The 23,055-nt window shown below is 41.1% G+C and overlaps 1 protein-coding gene across 4 annotated transcripts in view; it reads right to left on the reverse strand.

Annotated features, from left to right (window-relative positions):
* Positions 1–2,938: 2,938 nt before the first annotated feature.
* The window catches only part of LOC133838414 (homeobox protein homothorax), a 114,630-nt gene continuing 94,513 nt past the window's right edge, over positions 2,939–23,055 (reverse strand). For 3 of the 4 annotated variants that reach the window (XM_062269497.1, XM_062269499.1, XM_062269500.1), the window contains 4 exons: positions 13,503–13,651; positions 6,856–6,932; positions 3,858–3,916; positions 2,939–3,615 (listed from right to left, as the gene is read on the reverse strand). In XM_062269497.1, coding sequence (XP_062125481.1) covers positions 3,455–3,615; positions 3,858–3,916; positions 6,856–6,932; positions 13,503–13,651 — 446 coding nt within the window. In that variant the 3' untranslated portion in view covers positions 2,939–3,454. The remainder of the gene's footprint in view (positions 3,616–3,857; positions 3,917–6,855; positions 6,933–13,502; positions 13,652–23,055) is intronic. The other variant, XM_062269498.1, reaches the window with a different exon arrangement.

Genomic DNA, 23,055 nt, shown 5'->3' on the forward strand with positions numbered 1-23,055 from the left:
TAAATTCTTATACGAAAAAAGGTTGAAACACAAAAAGCTTTAAAATTCATTTCATGTACAATATTTGTATTTTTTGTTAAATATTTTTATTATAATTAATTGTGTTTTGGTTTTACTTAAATTAGTTTTCAACCCTTCTTCTTCCTTTTATACTACTTACTTGCAAGTAACGCTTATCAACACTGACACAACTGACACTGCCAAGCCAAGCGGTCACCACATACAAAATTAATTCTCGTGCAGAGGATTTAATTTACAAGCTTTTAGTTACAATTCAAAGTGTCTTGGTAGAAGTTAACATGCTGGCACCGCGAAAGCGAGAGAGAGAAAGGACAAGAATGGAATATCGAATCTACTCAGTAGATGATACGAATATAAACAAGCAAGGAAACAGTCAATTCTAGAAACTATTTCTAATCCATTTCCCTTTCTTTCTTTCCTGATCTCAACATGTTAACCGATGGTTCGCATTCCTGCTCTACTTCGTCCTTACTGAATTTTGGTTCCTTGTGCTTAGGTTATTAAGCATACATACATATTTTATATTATTTATTTTGGATTTCGAAAATTAGCAATAATATATCTAAATATTCATAGCTTTCAATATATTCTCTTATTCACACATATATATTAATATATAAGTTATATATATGAATATAGTACTCGTATACATCTTTCGCTCAATTAATTTTGGGGTTTTCGTTTAAGGCGTTCTGTACAATTTGCGTTTAATCATTTCTCAAGTCAATGGTTTTTATTGATTAGATAACTACCATAAAGTCTAATATATTACTATCGATGCATAAATCGTATAATTCTGTATATATTTAATGAAAATTTTGCAATTTGCGTTTCCATGTTTCGTTTTGTTTTTAATTTTAAATACTTAGGTCTGGCTGAAAAACATTTGCCATTAGCAATTTGTAAATAAATTTGTATAGCTTGTTTTTTGTTGCTTTTCGTGCAAAACAATAATATAATTTTGTCCAGGGGTATTCTTTAAGAAGTTCGTATACGTTTGAATGATTGTTTCCAGTATAGTAGTTATAATTAGATGTGTGTGCGTGTGTTTTCAATACTATTATGTGTGATATAAATAGTATAAGGAAATCAGGAGTTTTTACAGGAAAGAAGCTCTCGGTTAATTTGTTTGTAAAAAGCCAAAGGATATAGTACATATAGTACATTCGTGTTTTAGAGCTATAAAAAGGTACTTACTTGCTCACACACATTGTTAATAGTATGGTAGCAGTGCTCGTATATTCAAAATGAAATTGTACAACACTTAATTAAATTTCAGTTTGTTTCTCTTTACATTTACGTATATTCGTTTCGATATTAGTTTTCATAAATTTGGTATTTCAACTGTGTAAATTCAATTTAAACGCACTTGTTCTAGTTGAAATCAGTTCAATTGCCTTAATATTTTAGGAAAGCGAACCCCAAAGCCTCACCCAAAGCTGCATTGCGAGTCGGAAAAATAAAATAAGAAACTGGAAATGACCATTTGCTGCAGAAAGTATGAATCAAAAATCAAATACAAACACAAGAAATGTTATTTTTGCAATTATTTATCAAAGATGCATTTTACTCGTATTTTCATCATTTAATCTTTCCATTTTGTATTGTGTTTAAAATTAAATTAAGTAATTGTAATAATAATGATAATAATAATAATAATCATAATAGTAACTAAATATAACGCATACAAATTAAAATACATAAATTAAATTAGAATTTAAAATTATACATAATTTATTTATTATTTTGTATATGTTATGTAAATGTATGTTTGTGTATACGTATGTATGTGTGTACATATGATTATGTGTACTCGCAAGCTTATCATTTATCATTTATAATTTATGGTTTATTGTTTCTCAATTTTTTTGTGTGTAGCTCCTCAGTTGTGTGTTCGGTTTTTAGTGTATTTATTCATTGTCGAAGATGCGATTTTCTTGGAGATAATACTACAAAATACACACACAATAGGAAATTCAATACATTCCACAAAGAAAAATAATCAAAGAATTGTAGTGATCCAATTTAAATTCAATTTCAGTTTTGCTTTCGTTTAAGTTTTGCACTGCGTAAAATTAGAAAACAATTTAATTAATTTAAATAATATGTAATGTTAAAACTAAGATATATGTTTCCATATATAGATACGTGGTTATACATATGTATATATATATGTAAGTAAATAGTTGGTATTTAATCAATTATCATTAGTTTTAATTAGTTATCGTTCTGTTCATATATGTACATTTGTATGCATACGTACAAACTACTACATATAAGAAAACAAAAGCGTTTACTTCAACTGACTTCTTACATTAATAAACAAAGAAACTAAATCTAGAGAACATTATTCCCCCCTCTGCTTCACATTCGTTCTTTTCTATTCTGTTCTGTTTGTTGTGTTTTGTATTTATTTTTATTTTTGTTGCATTTTCGAAAATGGATTGAAAAGAATTGTACGCAGCTTGTGGTCAATTTTGGTTGCAAAGAAATCCATTCTTTACTAAATTCAAATTAAAAAAATAGTTTTATAAAACAAACAAATCAATTATTATTTTATTGTTTGCAGTCGTTCAAACTGTAGCTTATGTTTTCGTTTTGGATTTGGATTTGGATTGCGCCTAAATTCATGCTTCGAAATATTGCCTTTTGTAGCTTTTGACGTACTGATTTGCATGTAAGAATTCAATTAGTAAATATTTCCATGTTGTTTGTCAAATATTTAAGTGTGTGTACATGTGTGTGTGTTTGTGTTGTTGTTGTTGATGTCTGTATTTTTTGTTGTTGTATTCATTTAACTTAGACCTAAGCGTTTCATTTTGCTTTATGCATAAATATCTTCGTGCTCGACGTCCTCTTCTATTGTTGCTTCTTGAAGTTATTTAATTTTAAGGTATACACAAAAATTTCATTTAACGTTGTTGTTGGTAATATTGTTGCTGCTGCAGTTGGTGTTGTTGCTGTTGGTTCTGTTGTTGCGCATGCCTTTCTTTCTATTTGCTAATATCATCATCACTTTCATTATAATTTTGTTATTCTTATGATTTTACTACGATTTTACTGTGATCTATTACATGATTGATATTGCCACACGGTTTGTCATTTCTGTTCAACTGTCCAGATCGGTTCCAGCTCCGACTCCGACTCCGATTCCGATTCCGACTCCGGTTCCGAGTCCTATTCCAGTTCCTCTGCTATGTAGTAGTAATTCTAAGCTATGATTTTGGCTTTGTCGCTATCAGCTTGCTGCTCAACATTGGTTTCCGTCTGCATTTGGTTTCCCTTCCACATCCGCTCGTCCATCGTTGATGGATTTGGTAACAGCTTCAGCTTCAGCTCCGCTTCCGGTTGCAGCTCCAACTTCAACTCCACCAACGGACTGCGATGCGTTTGTGGCCTCGGGATGCGTCGCGTATCCATCGCTAACGTTACATTACAAGTGCTGGCCATAGTATTCAGCGGGCGGGTAGTGGGGGTAGCCTTGATGGAAGCCAGGATCGCCGGGCGGACGATGCATCATATGCGCCTGGCTGTCCATCATATAGCCCATGGCATCGTGACCATAACCGGAGGGACCTGGATGCGGTGTATAAACTGTTGAGAGTTGCGTTTGATGATGTTGCAATGAGAGACAGAGATCGAGAGAGAGAGAGAGAGAGAGAGAGAAAAAAATGTCAATAATTAGAAATTGCGTTCGAAATTAGACAAAGCTCCTAATTGCTCTTTCTCTTTGCTTTGCGCCATTTCATAGTTATGGATATTTTTTTGGTTTGTTAAGGAGGGAGGATGGGGCATTGGATTGGGGGCATGGTTGGTTGGTTGGTTGTGATATTTACCTGCTCGATTTGATTGATCGATCATTGGCTGCACAATTCTTCGGCGCGCATTGATGAACCTGTAAGAGACAAAAGCAGAGAGCAATGGATATTAGTTTGAGTTTTTTTCTTATTTTTTAATTAAGCAGAAGACAACAGTTGGATTTATGAATTATTTATAAATGATTTTAGACGGTGACTGCCGAGATTTTCAGCAGTCTGCTTTATGTGCGCAACTTAGCCATAAACTAAACCAAATCTTTGCCAGAGTCACACTTTTTTGCTCGCCAAACGAGAGTCGGGCCACATCAATGGGACATGGGGCATGGGGCATGGGGCATGAGGCATGGGGAATGGGAGCTGGGAGCTGGGAATGGTTGCCTGGTTTACAAAGCCCAGTGCCGACTTTGGTTATGATTGTCGTTTAATAAATGCAATAAGAAATAATAAGCAGGCAGTTGCTGATCCATCCGCAGCGTGAAGGATCAACCAAAGAAATGAAATGATTAAAGCAAAAAGCCGACATCGGCATCGGCATCGAGTTCGAGCTTGAGTTCGAGTTCGAGATCGAGATCGTCGCAGCCGTCGCGTCACAGGAGTGACAGTCAGCTCAGTTCAAGCGATCTTAGCCGCTTGGGTTGACACAGAAAGCTCACAAACAGAAACAGATACCCAAAGACACTTACTAAGGAAAAAAAAGAGGCAGAAAAAATGAAGGGAAAACTATACTATAAGAACAGGAACACAACGAGACATTAGCCAAAAATGAAAAAAGCAACACAGAAAAACAGAACTCTTTGCGATTTAGTAGAGGTTAATGCACTGAAAGCAGCCCCTGAAATTCATTCCTTACATATGTATAAGAAGACACTTCATTTTCGATTTTCGGTCTTTGTTGGGAGCGAGCGTTGTGTTGCCTTTTTTCAATTTGCAGTTCAGTTTTGTTGCTCATTTTGAGGCGGAAATTGTTGCAACGCCCTGGAATCGTTTATCAAAACGACAAAATGGAATTGAGTTCCGTTGCAAACGATTTGGGGAACGTTTTGGCTCAAGAAGATTCGAATGTGAGACGTTGCCATGTTGTAAGCTGCAAATCGATTTGGCCGCTGGCTGCTGACTTGATTGGCTGCGTTGCAAATGGCGAGAGAAGGAACCGAGTGGCAGAGAAATGTGGTATGTGGCATGTTGCATGTGGCAAGCGGCATGCACTGGTAATGCCACAAGAACGGCGCACATTTGTGGCGTTATTTATGTACTTACGCCATAATTATAACTTTTTTCCACTCTGCAGCTGTAAGTAAGCGTTAATATTTAAAACTTGGCTACAACAAAACTTTTTCGATTACAGCAGAGAACAGTAACAGAACCGAATTCACTGAGTTCTTAGTGTACTCTGTCCGTCTGTCTGACTGTCTAAGAGTTTTACTTTTCCTTCTTATTGGGTGTTAATGGACTTTCCTTCTATCTGCCTTGCACACTTTCCTTCCAGGACTTGTCTTCTCTATCTGTTGGTCATTTGAATTGCTTCTTACGCAGTTTCCTGTCCTATTTCTACGCCTGCCACTCCTCAAATTGCGCAAAATAAATACACATTTAGCTGAAGAAGCCCTTGGCCATTCCCCATGGATTAGTGTTTTGGCGAAGGTGTCGTCTGCCAGCCCATAAATAACCAAAAGTGTCAACATTTTATTTTGCTATTTTCTGCAAAGGTTTCCCTCTATTTTTTTGTATTCTTTTTTCGCTCCTTCGTTCCTTCTCTGTCAGCATTTGCTCCTCCTTGAAGCTGTGTTGTCTACGCAGCGTTGCGTGCTTAAGCGAAGCGAGCAGGGCTCCTTTACCCCCCTCACCGCCCAAAGAGTCCTGCCATAGTCCTTGCCTCTGCTAGTATTTGTTAATTTGCAGTGTGCTTCAGTGAGCGCGAAATTCAATTTAATTGAGCTGAGTGCCAGTCCCAGTGCCACCGTTAGCAGCAGTGGAAGGACCACTTCCTCCCTACCAGTTCAGTAACCCAATCTATACCCACTCCATCTCCATCTCTGACTCCATCTCCATCTCCATCTCCTTGTCCGTATCCTTGTCCTGCTCCTGTGGCTCACACATTTTTCGCTAGATTTTATTATGGCCTGTCTCTGCTTAAAAGCATTCCATGCCACAGAAACAGACACAAGCAAAAGCACAAGACACAGTTCCCGAACTGTCGCATCATTACCCGAACGGCAACTGCATAAAATATTCAGCAACGCTTTTAACTGGCTCTCTGCAAGCTTTTGCTTTACTTTCGTTGCCAGCCCCTCCATCTCAGCATCTCTACATCTCTACATCTTGGGGCTTCCTGGATCTGGTTGCAACTCGTGCGACAACAACTACTCGTAAGAGCAGCCAACTGCAGGCTGCTTAGAAGCTTGCCTAGTCTTCTTTTTTTTCCTGCATTGCATTGCATTGGCTGCCAGGTGTCAAGTTCTGCAGTATGTCGCATAATGTGCAAAATTTGATGAAGTCGCCTTCAAGCTCATGCCAAGTCTGCAGATCTTCGGCTCTACGCTTCAGCTCTGTTTGTCTCTCCTTATGCCAATTGCCAAGCAACCAACCAACCAAACCAGGGCATCATGGCCATAGTTTTATTTGCATTTCATTTGCTATGCTGCAGTTTTGCCTGAACAGGTTATTTCAAAGTTCTTCTCTTAACTGCAGTAAATTTTGTTGTAGGCGCAAGCTGACTTATAAATTTACTGGTGTAAGCTGATATCTATTTGTGTGTGCTCTGGCTCTGAGATCTGATTTTGATTCAGATTCTTTTCTTCCGTGAGGTTCGCTTTTCCATCAGCAACAGAAAGTAGCATAAAGCATGTGTCTAATGTTCCTACTAACTTTTTTCATAATGGCAATTGCACTCACATCTTGTCAAGAGAACATTCTTATTGCTTATTGCAAGTAACAAATGCTTTGCCTTGTTCTTATATTAGTTCATTAAATGCATTTAATTCTAAATTAATAATAATAAAAGGTGAAGAACACTTACCAATTGTTTACTTGCAGTATCGTTAGGCCTGTGTCCTGCGCCAATTGTTTTTTCTGGTCCTCGGAAGGGTAGGGATGCTGAATGTGAGTAGAGAGAGGGGAAAAATCACGTAAATAAATTTACTGCTGGCACAATTCAATTAACACAACAAAGACAACGAAGATTTACAATCTAGCCACATGAAATACGTTAAACAAGCCAGCCACCGATCAATCATTGCCAGCTTAGGCCGCGGCTGCGACTCTAATAAAACATATATGGGGAACCGTAGAATAGAACATATTTGAGACCTGTCGGAACTGAACTGCTGCACTTGAAATGTGGCACCCAAAAAACTTTTGCCCCTTGGTGTTTATTTTATTACTCGCACTCGCACTCGCACTCGCAGTCATAGTCGCGTGTTCTCTTTTTCTTCACTCAAAATGTTTATCTGGATCTCTGACCAGTGAGTGCAGCCCCAACCCCTTTCTCCCTTATCGCCACTGCCACTCAAAATGTCCTCAATTTTTCGGTCTCTGTCTGCATTTTCTATAGCGCCAAATGGGCAAACAACATTCGGAGGCGGGGTTCCGTGATGGGTGATGTGCGATGGTGAGAGCTGTCCGCTGCTCCTCATAAATCTTGCAGCCGGCACGCCGCCACAGTGGCGTCAGTGAGTAAACATACCTCCCAACCCATGTGTAGGAGTGCAGTTGCAGTGGCAGTGGCAGTGACAGTGGCAAGCTAATCTAATCGGCGACTGGCGCTTATTACAAATTTCTATTTGATTTAGTTGTAGTCGCAGTGTTGGATTTTCAATATTGACTTAACGAGTCCTCGACAACAACAACGAAACCAAAAGCAGGGAAGCCAGACTTGGCACCTGGATTGCCCAATTCCTCTAGAGCTCAGAGCGGAAATCGCTGTCAATCTTTGGCTTCACCTTTTGTTCAGCTCTCGAGATCCTTTGGCGCATGCGTTTGTAATCGCTTTTGTTCAACCCTTTTCATTTTGGCGCTTTGTTTTGTATTTTTTATTATTATTTATTTGTGATGTGATGTGATGCGACTACAGATTTCCGGCAGCTGTGGGCGTTTTAATCGTGCCACCACTCTCTACAAAAGGACTCTGCCCCATCAAACGTTCTGCCTTCTGTCTCTATTGTCATTTTGCGGTTTGCGGCAATTGAACTTTTGAGCAATGTCCTCGCAGTTGTCTGCACATGCAATTTGCCACACACACACACACACACTCAGGAAGCAAGTGCTGTTGCTGTTGTTGTTGTGCTGCTGCTGCTGCTGTTGTTAAATTGCACTGAGAAATTTACCGTTTTCTTGGCCACACCCACCAGACTGTGCCCAGAATATATGGACTGTCACTTGCTGCTTAGTATATGTATAATAACACACACACATACATGTGCTCGAATAGATGAGTATATAAATGTATATATTGCTTTGCGGTATATATATAGTATTCCATATAGTTTGTGCATTCGGTATTCAATATGCAAGTGCTCAAGTGGCAGGAATTTGGTATTCCATTCGAAATGTGCAACGCTGCAACATCCTTGTCGCATGTCTTGCCAACCGACGATTCTGACTGTCCGTCCGTCTGTCTGTCTGTTTGTCCGTCTGTCTGGTTGCCCGCATGTCCTGCCTAGTGTCTGTAATGCAATTTAGTTGCCTTGTTGTCCTTGCCGTGCACACCCATTTTGTTGTCGACTTCCCCTTTCGATCTCGCCCTACGCTCCTTAAATGCATTTTCCTTATTGTTTGTGTTTAATAAATTTTGCGTGTTGTCTTCTTGTACTATAGATATGAGTGTATTAGTGTGAGTGTGTATGCCCGGCAGCAATATTTGTTTGCAGTGACACGCCCAATACCCTGCTCCTGCCACTGTCTCTGCTTCTGCCCCGATTCAAGTCCTGACAACAGCCAATACTAAAACTACTATATGAAATTTGTGTATTGACAAATAAACGTAGATGTACATGTAAATACAATGGACATGCCAAAAGCAATGTTCTCCCCTAGCCACATGCCTGACTCTTGACCCCCGTCATCCCCTTGCCATGCCCATTCTGTTGGCAGGGTTATAAAATGTTTAAGAAGTCAAAATGCATAAATTACATGCAGGTAAATTAAAATAGAATTTATTGCATACTTTGTGGCGCTCATCTATTCAGAGAAATGCTTTCATTCCAGAGTCTGGGCCAGTTGCCCCGAGCTAACATTATTGTGGCTAGAATTGATAGTGACATCAAGTTTCCTGCACATTTAAGAATTGGATTGCTTAAGAACCCAATTCCAATCGACTAGTCTTCATTGATTAGCCACACAGATGGAATAAGCATAAAATTAGGAACAACGTATTATAGAAACCTGACTAATTAACAGAGATTTACAATATGAAATCATTGGGTTACCTGTTTGATATTATTAAAGACAACAGTTGGAGAAGATGATTCCCTAAAATTTGTTTTTTTAAGTTACCTTCTAAACTCCTAACTATTCATTGATTTTCGTTCGCCCTCCTCAGCACATCTTTTTGATTTTCTCATCTGGACCGCATCAAGAATGCATTAGTCCCAATCTTCGAGGTGCTTCTTTCTTTCATTCAGCTCTAATTACGCTAATGTAAGCAATTATGCATTTTGCCCAGCACATTCACATTCACACTCACACTCACTCGCATTCACACTCATTCAATCGACAGCAGAACAGGCAAAGAGTGAGTCGAGAAACTAACCAAGCAAACGAGTGCAAACATGTCAAGTGAAACAAAGTCCATTTGGTTTATTAATTTACTATACGACAAAATAATAAATTACTGTCACGCCTTTAAGTTGCTTTTGCACTCTTCTGTGTCTTTGCTGTCAACTTGCAGCTTGTCCCCTAAGCCCCTCCGCTCCCTCTTTCCCAGTAGCGACTCCCCAGCTGCTACTCTTTGAGCCTTTTGTCTAGTCGCTTAACTCGCTCCACTTTTTCTACATATTTTCGCTCGTGTTGTGTGTTTATTTAAACTTGGCAAATGAATTTAAAACAATCAGCACACATACACTCTGTCCCACTCTTGCTCTCTTCCCCGCCGCCTGTCGACAAGTGCCAAGTAAACCACAGGCATAGGCCTATGTCTCTGTCCCGCTCTCTCTCCCTCACTCTCCACTCTCCACTCTGGTCACATGATGTCAACATGACTGCAATGCCGTGACACATGGCACAACAAGCTCAAGACGTCGGCTGCAGCACCAGCTCCAATTCCAGTTCCAGCTCCAGCTCCAGCAGCAGCAACAACGATTACAAGAGCATGGCTCGGTAATGCACACGTACAACGACGCCAGCGACGCCGCCGCCATTAACAACGCCAAATGCGACGCCATTTGTGAAACAAGCAGCAACAACAACTAACTGCAAATTGCTGCGGCTGCGGCTGCTTCGGTGTCAGCGTCGTCGTCGTCGTCGTGGTCGTCGACGGCGTCGGCGGTGAAAATTGCATTGCGACGTCGGCCTGTGGCAGCCATTATGAAGATTTTTTCCAGTTGCACTACATGTCTAAACAGAGCCAAATGAGTGTATCCACTGGGCGAGGGAGCGAGAAAGGGACAGAAGCATAGACGACAGGCGTCAGCGAGTGAGGGAGTGCGGGCGCCAGAGGGAGAGGAAGAGAGTGTCGCACTAATCGCAACTCGGTCCTCATACTCAAAGTAAGTACGACGTCGTCACAGCGAACAGCAAACAGAAAACAGCGAACAGTGAACAACGGAAAAAAATAATTTGCACAAAGTTATAAGATGCCCTGTGGCCATTGCCACAATGCGATAGGGTCAAGAAACTGACAAAGGTAGGAAAGAGAATTACGTATGCAAACCAAACTGCAGTTAATAGGAAGAGGAAGCAGGCATTGTGGCAACTTGGCCAAGGGTTAAAATGAGTAAGTGCCACAAGCAGTTGGCGACTGCTTCGTGGCTCTTGCGGTATGCAACGAAGTTTCGAACTGCATCTTTATTATGAAAAGTATTCTACATTCGTTTCTTGCAGTCCACAATTCACTCGTAACTCATTAACTAATTATTGCAGAGTATTCACGGTTCGTCGTTGGCCGAATGTTTTGTTTACTGTTTACTGTCTGTTGTCTGTTGTCTACACATGCCACACACTAAGCGCCGCCGTCGCTGTGGGCTATAACATGCAACATGAGCGCTGACAACAATGCAACTTTTTTTGCGCCACGGTCTTGCCACAGCGCCTTCCCCCCGCCAGCTGCCCGCTGTCTGTCTCGCCTCGGCGTGCCAGTCATTTGCCATTCGCCTACCATTTAGGCCATTTTGCGCCTTGTTTTTCTCGGGGGTTACTTTTAAACTGTGGCAACTGCACAGGCGCACCGGCAACTAAAGCAAACGTCAAGCGAAGCCAGACGAAGAAAATTGCATGGGAGCTGGCAAATGCGATTCGCGGAGTAAGGGAGGGAGTGGGGCAACAAGAGGGATCTGGCAACGCATGAGCCAAGAGTAGGCGGAGCACGCGAAATGAGTCTTTTTCCCCCCTTTATGTTGCACGTTGCACGTTGCACGCTGCATGTTGCCGTTGCCGTTGCCTGTCTGCAATGCGCGCCAAATGTAAACAAAATATTCGCGCGCCTGCCATAATTATGGCAGCAGCAACAGCAACAGTAACAGCAACAACAACAACAACCATAACTACAACATGCATGCAAGCAATCGGAAACAACAAACCAGCCATGCATTGCAGTACCCCCTCTTCCCGCTCCTCACCTCACCCTATCAGGCATTCCTTTGTTTTTGGTTGGCCAGAGAGTGCGCTTAACCCAGCCCCCGTTGCATTCCCCCTCCCCATCCAGACGTAGTCTCTACGAACTGAAGTGCACTTCATTAGCACCATCGTCGTCGTCGTCGAGGTTGTCTTATTTGGGGTCTGGCTTTTAACGACTTTGGAAACGCCATCGATGTCGCATCGACCATGTCAACATGGCCGTGCTTGTAGTTATAGCTGTAGTTGTTGCCCCCGTCAGATTGACGTGCCAAGCGTGGCATCGAGTTTCTCTTGGCAGCAAAAAAAAATACCACTTTTAATTATGCCAATTGGAAAAGGCGCTTGATAAATCAAATTCGCTGTCCATTGCATTGGCATCAGCTTCGGCTTCGGCTTCGGCATTTGCATTAGCCAAAAAGCCCCAAAGAGAATGTGGCATACAGAAATGTCGACTCAATTTCCAGAGCATGTCGAACGCAAAACAATTTCTCTAATGTGTCCCACTCCCCCTCGGCCCCTGTGAAAAACTGCTTAATGGCATTAAACAGCTAAAAGGACATGGAAAAAATGCGTCAAGGATATGCAGGATATGCTGACGGAGGAGGCTGTGAAAGTCGAGTCGCAGTCGTCGACGCTTTTGCCTTTGCCTTCGCTGGGTAAACATGAGTGATGCGCTGATTTAAACGGCAATCCATCAATGTCAGAGGGTGGGCACTACTTAGGGGGGAGTGGAGGAAGGAGGCAGCAGGAAGAGACTATTGGGGGTGGCATATCAGCTTGGCTATTTTAAAACTGCGCCACAGACACATTCAGAAACCAAGCCAGATAAACATTCCAACAGCGGCAGCTTCAACTTTAATTTCCGATTTGTTTGCTTATCGCCTTCACTTGGAATCTGAGGCTAAGCCTGAGCCTGAGGTCTTGGTCACTGCAGACGCCTGGTCGTTAGGTATTCTCCCCTCCCCCACCCCCTTCCATAACACACACACACTGAAATACTTGCAAACACTCGCTCACATTTAGAAAATTCCATTAAGATTTTTATCATTTTACATACGCAGCAGTAGCCGCAACTTCTGGCCAGCAAAAGAGACTACAAAAAAGTGGCTAATGGCCCAAACGTAGCCCCGCAGTTTGAACTTCCTTAACAGCCGCTTGACCGTTGCGCATAAAATCTTATAGTTTTATTTTTCCCTTTTTTTTATTTGGGATGTGCTGGACAATCCTTTACGAGTCTGCTTAACATAAAGTGGCGCATAACAAATCTGTTTACGAGTATTTTGTATTCCGTATTCTCAGGACTTCCTGCAAACAGTTTGAACTTTGATTTGACTGTTTGGTTTAGGTATCTAGTATTTGCTTGCCAGTTGCAATTTGTTTTTATTGTATTTGGGACAGTCGAAATGCCATTTATCTGAGCACTTTGATGGGCCAAATGGAAATCTAATTGGACGCGTTGACCGGGCAATAAGCCAGAGACGAAACTGGTCTAAATGGTTGCCCAAGCACAGCATTCGGCATTACCGATTTAGTCGTCCGTATCCCAAGTATATGACACTATAAAATATAAACCTTAACTGCGTAGTTAACTCACTGTTTCGCATCTTCTAAGCGAGTATCTTATCTTGTAGTAGACTCGCTCTATCTCTCTTCAAGATACCGATACCGAGTTGTGCTCTTATTATTTGCATTGTTTTACAGATACTGTGGCCACGCCCACATGCCCCTCGATAACTGATACTTTGGTTGGCTGTCGCTAATCTTATCGAGCTGCCAACTAAAACCGAATTGGCCAAAACCAAAATGTGGGCCAGGCTAAGCGCTTATCGCGGTTCCCCAATAATTGTGTTGATTTTAAATGGTTTAATCGAGATTGCGATTGTGATAGAGACTTACCGTTAAATGCTGAAACAGCCACGCTCTCAATATGTTTGTTGCAACTTTTGGGAAAATGCCACGTTTCTTTTGGTTCTTTTTGCCGCTCGCATCGTCGTCCTCCTCGCCGGTTCCCTCGCCGCTTCCTATGCTGGCGTTGCTTGCATCACCTGTGGAAAGCGGAGAAAATTCAAGTTCAGTTTGTGGTCTAAGTCAATATTGCCACAGCACTAGGTACTAAGCACTTCTTCTAGGCATCGCATCTGTGTACTCATTATGTCTAAAAGTACAAGTTGTTGTTGTTATTGTTGCTGTTGTGATTGTTATTCTGGTTTATGACTGTTTGTCAAGTGGGCATAAAATAACTTTACTTAACTCTGGGCTGCTGCTGTTGCTGCTGCTGCTGAAACATAATGATAATCGTATGAATGACATTGTTTGTGGTTGCCATTTAAGACAAGCCAGGTCAGTGCAAGAGACAAGAGACTAGAGACAGAGTCTCCTGCCAGCTCGATCTATCTCCTTGCTTGTGGTTTATAAACAAAATTAATATTTGTCATACGTAGTCTCTATGCCTTTGGCTTTGTCCCTCCCCCCTCTGGCTTTTGGTAATGTTCATGCATAATTTTTGGTTAATTTAAATTTTGTATAGCTTTTATCTATTGTTTGCTTGGGAAACAAGTCAAAGCAACCCCAACTCATAGTTCCACTTCCATTCGCACAGCCTTTTTCTAGAGCATTTCCGTTCATGGCATCCAAAGCATCATCATCATCATCAACATTATCATGAAGCGCGATGATTTTGTATATTTTTGTTTAATATTAAGTATGTTATTTGTGTGTTTACTTAAAGTTTTAGTTACACTTAAGTAACTCAAATGCTTTTGCCTTCGCCTTTGCCTTTGGGTTCCCCTTTCCAATTTCTTCTTGGCCATCTCAAACAGGAAGCCCCAAATGGCTGAGCACATGCAAACAAAATAAACCAGCTCTAAATTCCCAATCTACGACTAGCAACACTGCCCTAATATTGCATAATTTCACGCTTGTACCCACTTCCCTTCCCCCCCCGCTTCTTTACCTTCCTCCTTTCCACTCTGCACAGTGTGCCAAAACAAATATTTCTCAACACCAAACATAGTGCGTCTATGAATGTCTAACTTGGAGAAGCTATAGCAGCGAGTTCCTCTCGATGGGTTTGTTTCATAAATTTTCCCTGCTTTATCTTTTGCACAACACCTTTACCTATGCCCCCTTCCATTCCCCTCACCAATCACTCTTCTGTTGTTGCTTTCGCTTGGCATTTGCTTTGCGCCCGCTTTTCATTAATTTTTCAGTTAACTCATTCATTAATTTTCAACACCGCTGAAAAATTTCACAGTAGCACATGCCCCAAACACACACACACACACACACATGCGCATTGTTGGTGGCAGACTTCACGCCATTTTGCGTAAACCGGAAGTTCGTTTTGATTAATTTAGTCGCCGATGGAGACGTTCGCTGAGTGGTCTGCTGGTCTGTTGTTAGTCGACTGGTTGCTTGCCTGATTCTCTAAACATGACCATAAAAATAAATCCAGCAGCGTGACAATAGCAACGAACTCAGAGTGCTCTGCAGATTCAAATTCTCTCCTCGAGCTGCCAAACGATGTGTTGGAGTCGATGTGCCCGACGCACATCACACTTCAGAGTTGTAAAATTAATTTACCAGAAAGAGTAGAAATTAAAATAAAAAGGAAAACCAGGCGAAAACAAAAGAAGTTGCCCAAAAAGTAAGCACTTGTTGGTCTTCGTTTTCGTCTTGGTCTTGGGCTTTTTATCGAGCTTAGAGATGCGTTGTCCACTTGTGGCCCTGGCATGGAGTCTGCATAATTTAGCAATTATGGAAATGCGTGAATGTGATGGTGATGGTTCTTTAGCTCTGTCTGCTTTAACCGTAGATAGAGAGAGAGAGAGAGAGAGCATTCAGATGTGAAGAGCTCGAGTCCATTATGGATGCAGTCTTTGGTTTGGCGGTTCGCTTATCGAACTGCGATTGCGACTGCACTTTAGGCTGAGGAGCATTGAGCAACTAGCTGCTGGCACTTAACAACTTCATTAAAAGTTGTTTATGATCCTCGAAATTGATCATTCCACTCATACGTAAAGCGTCCCCAGATGCAGCCGGCAGACAGAAGACAGCAGGCAGCAGGCAGAAGACGGTAGGGAGGAGGGGAGGCTGAGGCAGACGGGGAGCAGGCGGAGCACTCAAATCGCGCCCGGGCGCGCGCTTAAGAAAACATGAAATTGATTAATGCATTTGGCTGCAACATTGAGGCAACGTCAGATACGGAGGTGGAGTCTGCTGCAGAAAGAGGAGAAGTCACCACTCTCCTCCTCTCTCTGTGGTTGAGTGAGGAGGCTGCGATGGTGCCGTCGGTATCTGCTGCTGATATGTAAATTCCTTCAAGTGGATTGCACTTTGCGCCAAAGACTCTCCACTCTCGAGTTTCCAAACGAAGTCATTTCTTTGGCAGTGTGCTCCAATTTTACATTCACTTCGTGGCAGGGATCTGGCAAACCAAAACACACAATTAATCTCTGCCCAGAGCCGCTTAGTTGTGGCTCTTGTTGCTCTTGTTGCTCCGTTGCTCGCTGCTTATTATTGTTATAATAACGATGTGCAAAAGCACTTGTGGCACTTGAACGGCGGCGGCACACTCGTGTAACAGAGATTGAGAGCATATCGGTCAGGCATGACGATGATGATGGAGGGGTTTGGGGGGGTGGGAGGAGGTAGGAGGTAGGAGGGAACACAACGCATTTCAATACAAAGCAATCCAATCCAAAGTGCTTTTGGTTGTAGTACTTACTATGCGCGACGATAAGCGACGAGCATTTTTTAATTGAATTGTTAAGCGCAGCGCAAAACTTAATTAATTTTCACTATAACTTTGGCGACTTTATGGCAACATCATCTGCCCCATCCCCCATCCCCCCCATCATCCCATCACGACTCCTTCATAAGTTGGTGTTGGGGAAATAAATTCGCAGCCATCGCAATTTTCGTAGCGGGTGGCAAGTTGGGTGGTTCACCCGCAGATAGATAGGAGACGGAAGGAGTTCGAGCTGCAGATGAAGTTTGGGGTGGTGCTGTAACAAGCATTTTTATTTATTATTGGCTTAAAATGGCGGCAACAGCAACAGCAATAGCAACAGCCATAGCATTGGCATCAGCAAGAAGAGTCCAGTACAAAGGATGCAGGAGCCAGAGCGTCTTTGGCCCAGACAGACTGACAGAGAGACAGACAGACGTATGTTGTTATTATTGCCAGCAAATACCCCAAGTTCTTCCGCTCCCCTTCCACGTCCCCCTCCTCACGACAAAGAGAGAAAACGTTAGCTACAGTTGCCATTGGTTGGTTGCTTGGTTGCTCTGCTTGCCACATTTTTTCTACAATTGCGCAAAATTCCAATTTGCAGTAAATTTTGCGATTTTTCCTTTATACGGACATACAAAACATTTTTAGTTTCCTGCTGGCTTTTCTTACACACACACACAAACACACACACACACACACACACACACAGAGAAAGCAGGAAAACCACCCACATTCACAGCTGTCGCCCCTTAAACCCAGAGCTAGGAGAAAGGAGGAACCCATCTTGGACTAGTTGCATGTCGACTGCGTATAAATATTGTGAATAGGTTTAATGCAAGACTGTTGACCATTTGCTAAGAGATTCCACTTGACAAGCCTGTGATTTAACTCTGGGCCACAAAGCATAATACGACTGCAATTGAAAACACTTTAAGAGGTGACATTCTTCCGAGTTCATTTTATTAAACAAAAACTCTTCCATATATATCTGGTATGTGCATTTTTATTTGACAGTTTTGAGCATGTTAAATGTGAAACAAATGGTCGCATAATGTGAACAAATCGAAGCAGAAGCCAGAAGAAAATAAATCGAATAACTATATGCGATAAATGCATTTATACATTTCATTAACAAAATGCACTTTTACAAACTGTTCGACGAGGCAGAAGAAAAACAAACAAATTTCTTTTCAAATAGACAACAATACGAAAAAAATCGAAATGAAAATCAAAAAAGAACAAGTAAGAAAGTTACAGTCGAGTGTGCTCGACTGTGAGATACCCGCTACCCAAATTTAATAAAGCCAAAATATTGCGAAAAAATATACCGAAAATACTAAAAATACTAAAAATATACCAAATGATATGTTTGGTATATCAAAGTACACCATTCAAAATATACCATAGACGGCACAATGTACCAGATTGTCGGCCAAAGCAACTAAGACCCCTAGTAAGTAGGCGTTTTGTCCAAATTCCACAACTTTTATCTGATCGCAACCAAATTTTCAGGAATCATAACTACTATAGTAATTATTGTATAAACCAAAATTCGCAACTCTAGCTTTAAAATTACGCTTGTTATTCGATTTTTTTGATTTGCGGGGGCGGAAGTGGGCGTGGCAAAAATTTGAAACAAACTTGATCTGCGGCAAACATAACAAATTGTCGAAAAAAATTATAGCTCTATCTCTTATAGTCTCTGAGATCTAGGTGTTCATACGGACGGACGGACAGACACACAGACGGACAGACGGACAGACGGACAGACGGACAGACGGACAGACGGACATGGTTATATCGTCTCGGCTGTTGACGCTGATCAAGAATATATATACTTTATTGGGTCGGAGATGCCTCCTTCTACCTGTTACATACATTTCAAAAGTTATAATACCCTTCTACCCTATGGGTAGCGGGTATAAAAATACAAATACAAAAATGTTGTGTTGGTGTTTTTGTTGTTCACTCTTTGGCCTAAAGACGCATAACACTTGACTGTGGCAAGGGGAAGCATAGCTGAAACGAACCGTGGCAACAACAACAGAAACAACAACAACGAGAAACAGACAGCCAAGCAGTTTTCAATTAGTTTTTAAATAAACTTTTTTCCTAGCTGTGCTTCACACAAAATGAAAAGTAACACGAAAAACTTTCCATTTTCACGCGAGGTGCGATGCGAACAATTTTTGCGCCTTCGCCTCGCATTTTTGTTTATACAAAATCATGCCAATCGTCTGTCAATCATTTTCCAATGGAACACTGAAGACTGAACACTGAACAGAGAACATGGCGGAAGTCTGCTTAAGCTCAGAATGCGAGCAGCATTTGGCTAGGGATGGAACTAATTGAGTTTTGCTTTTTTATAATAATAAACAGCAGCGGCTTTCGTAAACTCGGGCGGGCGGCAATTGACTTGCGGCTTTTGCGAGACGTGCCTCGAGTCGTTTAATTGAATTGAAAACATGTCAAGAGAGAAATCAGCAGTCAACGCCTTGGGTGGCATCCTAGCTACTTTTGTCACACGGAGCCACGGAAGAGGCGCTGCAGCATTCAGTGTTCAGCATTCAGTATTCAGCGTTCAACAGTCGAGAAATGCAAACACTTGAGGGCACCCCATGTGCCCTCAAGTGTGGGCACAAAAAGCAGCTGCCAAGAAGCTGCCAAGAAGCTGCCAAGACCCAAGAGAGTCCGCAGACCAGATCTCGGCTTGCCCACTTCAAGCTAAGACGCGGCCAGCTCACGCATGACAAAAGCTTTAAAAAGGGGCGTCTTCGATGTCATTGTTGTTGTTGTTGTTGTTGTTGTTGTTGTTAAGGTTTGTTCAAGTGGGTGGCTAAACAACAATAACAACAAGAACCACTTGGCTTCGCTAGCCAAGTGAGACCTCCAGGGTGTTGCTTCTGTGTTGGCCTGATCTCGCTTATTAGCCAAGTTAAGCACACACGAACACACACACACACACTACATCGAGTCGCTGCTGTCTGGGGAATGATTTATGCGCCTGCGCTGCTTTAAGCCAAGCGCTTTTCATTGCTTATGAAAAGTTTATTGAATATTACGCGAATGATAAACATCGACAATTAATTTCCCGACACTTTGCTCGCTCGGATTTGTCGCACATCTCACGAACTGAGTGCAGTGGAGTGGGAGTGGAGAGTGGAGAGTGAGTGACGACAATTATGAAAAGCTATTACTTTTATACGATCGGCAAATTAATAAAGCTTAAAGTGTTTGCCATATGACTCAATTAAATGTTGAAAATTTGCACGGCGCCTGAATAATTGATGGGCAACATTGTCAGCTTGTTTTTCATATTTATTTATTTTTTATTTTATGACTGCGCTGCAATTGATGAGGCCAATGGGGCTTAGAAACAATTGACTTGTAGCATAGATTAATATTTCTTGGCGAACTGAAACTTCAACTCTTTCCCAGGCTCTTCAAGGTTCGTCTTCAATAGATGACTTTTCAACCGCCATTATTTTCCATGGGCACTCACTTAAATGTGCCCAATTTCCCAAACGATTTTCATGTGCGGAAAACCTGCAAATTATGTGCTGGCCTTAGAATGATGATGGATCACCAATCGGGCAACGCCATAAAGCGGCAACAAGTCAATAAGAGCCCAACTCATATATAGCCATTTTTTTGTGCTTGCCAATCGCCGTCAAGCGGAGGCTGCCATAACCGAGACACCAAGAGATAGAGATGGAGATAGAGAGAGAGCGAGTGAGGGAAAACGAAAAGAAAGAAACTTTTTGAAGTATTAACACAAAAGCGGCTTTAGCTTTTTTTCTCTTCGCTTGACCAGTTAACACACACACTGACACACTCTCTTATTTCTATATGCACATGTATTTTTTATGGCAGATTTGTGTGATCCCCTGCAATATTTTGAGCCGAGTCTGTGGCCGAACAACAACAACAACAACAACAGCGTCAATTGCATTGTTTTCCTGCCAACAAAAAATATAATAATAATAATAATAATAGCATTGCTTGCTGTTGCAGTTGCCGCTGCCGCTGCCGGTTGGATGCTGCAACATGTTCATGCCTCATTATTTTTATACGGATTTTTGCGGTCCGCTGAGATTGGTTGGTCGCCTTGTACTTTCGGCATCGGTTCTCAGGCTGAGGCTGTTGTTAACTTTTTTGCTTGAACAAAATTCGCACAAAAAACTGCAGCAAACTCACAAAAAAAACATTGCTGCCCAAAGTGCTCAAAAGTTTATTAAAATTCCGAGCGTAAATGGCAACAGCAACAATGAAAAAAAAAAAAACGAAAAACAAAAAAACAAGCTCAACACATGTTTTCACGCAACAACAGCAGCCAGAATAAAAGGCTGTCAAAACCGCCTTATATGCAGATTAGCCATATGTATCGTACAAAAATATGCACGTACATATCAAGCTCAACACATGTTTTCACGCCTACCACCAAAAAAAACACAAAAACACCAGCAACAACAGCAGCCAGAATAAAAGGCTGTCAGAGCAACCGCCTTATATGCAGATTAGCCATATGTATCGTATGAAGCCCTCCCAGTGTCGTCCCCTCCCTCAGTCCCATCTCAATATATGCACGTACATATCTGTCTTTGTCTTTATAACAGTCACTGTCACTCTCTGTGTGTCTCTCTTCCACTTACTCGTGCTCACATATGCAAAATCAAATTATTCAAATTCAATTATTGTCAATTTTATTTATTATTAATGCGCATAATTGTCAAATTTGGCAAATTTATGAACGCACTCAGAGAAGTATACACAACAACACAACACGCATATACAATGTATATGGGCACACTCAAACTCACACACACACACACACACACTCGCGTGTTGAGTGCGTGAGTTGCAGTCTTCTCCTGGGCAACGCTCACGGACTTTATGCAAATCCGCAGACGACGAACGAACCGCCTGGACAAGATTTTTATGCGCTGCGATGTGCGCTCAATCCGCACGAATTTATGAGACATGTTGAAATGCATCTCACCATGATTATGGAGCCACCAAAGACTCTGCAAACATAGTTGCGTCTCCCGCCCCGCTGAAACAGCCATTGGGTTCAAGCGCCCACCCACACGGAACCAATGGTACGACGAGGAGTGTCGCGTCGTCTACCCCAAGAGTTGCACAGAGCAAAACCTGCCTGATGATGTGCGTCTCGCAAGCTTAAAGATTAATGGAGTCGCGTTTAATTTGTTTTTGGGTGTTCTTTCTGTCTCCTCGAGCAAAGGAACTGCTCGATCTGAAAATGCGACCCAATCTGAGTTTAACTATTCTATACTTATCACACTCGAAAGAGTTAGAATCTATAAACCGCATCGCAAAGGAAGTTATCGGCTTGAAAACATCGAAATCTTTATCGATTCATTTAGTGTAGTGTTGTTTAACACAATGATTGCTTGCAATTCACTGTGGTATATTGTAAAATATACTTACATGTATATTTTAGAATATACTAACATTACGAATGACATCTTGAAAAAATCACAGTGAATTGCAATCAGTGACGATACTTTGAAAAGTTTAAGATGTCAAATTTGTATTTTGTTTCGAGGGCACTTCTCTTATATTAAATATTACTACTATAATGCAAGCAACAAGCATGATAACAACAATACTAAAGAAATCCATAAACAATTATTTACTAAAAGAGAAGACTTTTATCTTCACATCGCATTAATTTGGGATCTATGACGCATTATAATAATTTGGCGTCTTTCCATACACAATTCTTATTATTATTTTCAACATGATATTAAACAATTCATAAGCGTGTAATTTCGTTTACCACAAAAAAAAATGCAAAATCGAAAATAAATGTCTGCCGTTGATTTTTGACATCCAAATTGCAGCAAACAAAACTTGAAGGCGGACACCACAAAAAAAAACAGAGACTGAATGCTTCTGTTGTTGTGTTCTTTTCTTTAATAATACACTGAAAATACTTTTTTAACTGCATGGATATTATAAAGCATCAGTCACGACACGATACCTCATCATGCTGCACTTTTCGGTGTTGTTGCCCCTCATTGTGGCATGAGAAAATCTTTCAACGGCAAATTGTAAAACATTTTCGCCAAAGGTTTGAGCTATATTTCAGGGAATAGAAACCTCAGCCGAAATTAAAACAAAAAAGCCAAAGGAAATGGAAGAAGAAACGAAATGAATCACAAAGAAAAACGAGTAAGAAAAATTGAATCGAAATAGAAAATAAATTAATAAGTCTGTTCTGCTTTAAACTATGATATGCAAATTAGAGTTAATAATGCGAAGCAACTGCTGCATAAATTATCAAAACAATCGGAATAAAGTAAAAACAAAATAATGCCAGAGAAGAGATGAAATAAAAATTGGACGGATCTTAGGAATCTCAAAAAAAGAAAAACAAAAAACAAAAAACAAATCAATGACCTGTGAGTCTCGTTAGAAGAAGTCGCTGCTCGACTGTTCGGCAACTGTCTAATAATAATGAAATATTTCCCTAAAAGATGCCCCCAGACTCTCGGCGACAAAGACTTTGTAAGACATGCTTGTCGATGTTGTTGTTGCTGTTGCTGTTGCTGTTGCTGTTGTTGTGTGGTGTTATTTATGTTGCTCGATGCGGCCATACTAATTTCAAATTTAAATCTTTCTCTGTGACCTTTCATGCCTACCAACCATATCGGGACTTGTACACATTTGAAGATATCTACACTCATATAT

The sequence above is a fragment of the Drosophila sulfurigaster genome, chromosome 2R (assembly GCF_023558435.1).
Source record: "Drosophila sulfurigaster albostrigata strain 15112-1811.04 chromosome 2R, ASM2355843v2, whole genome shotgun sequence".
Classification (NCBI taxonomy): domain Eukaryota; kingdom Metazoa; phylum Arthropoda; class Insecta; order Diptera; family Drosophilidae; genus Drosophila; species Drosophila sulfurigaster.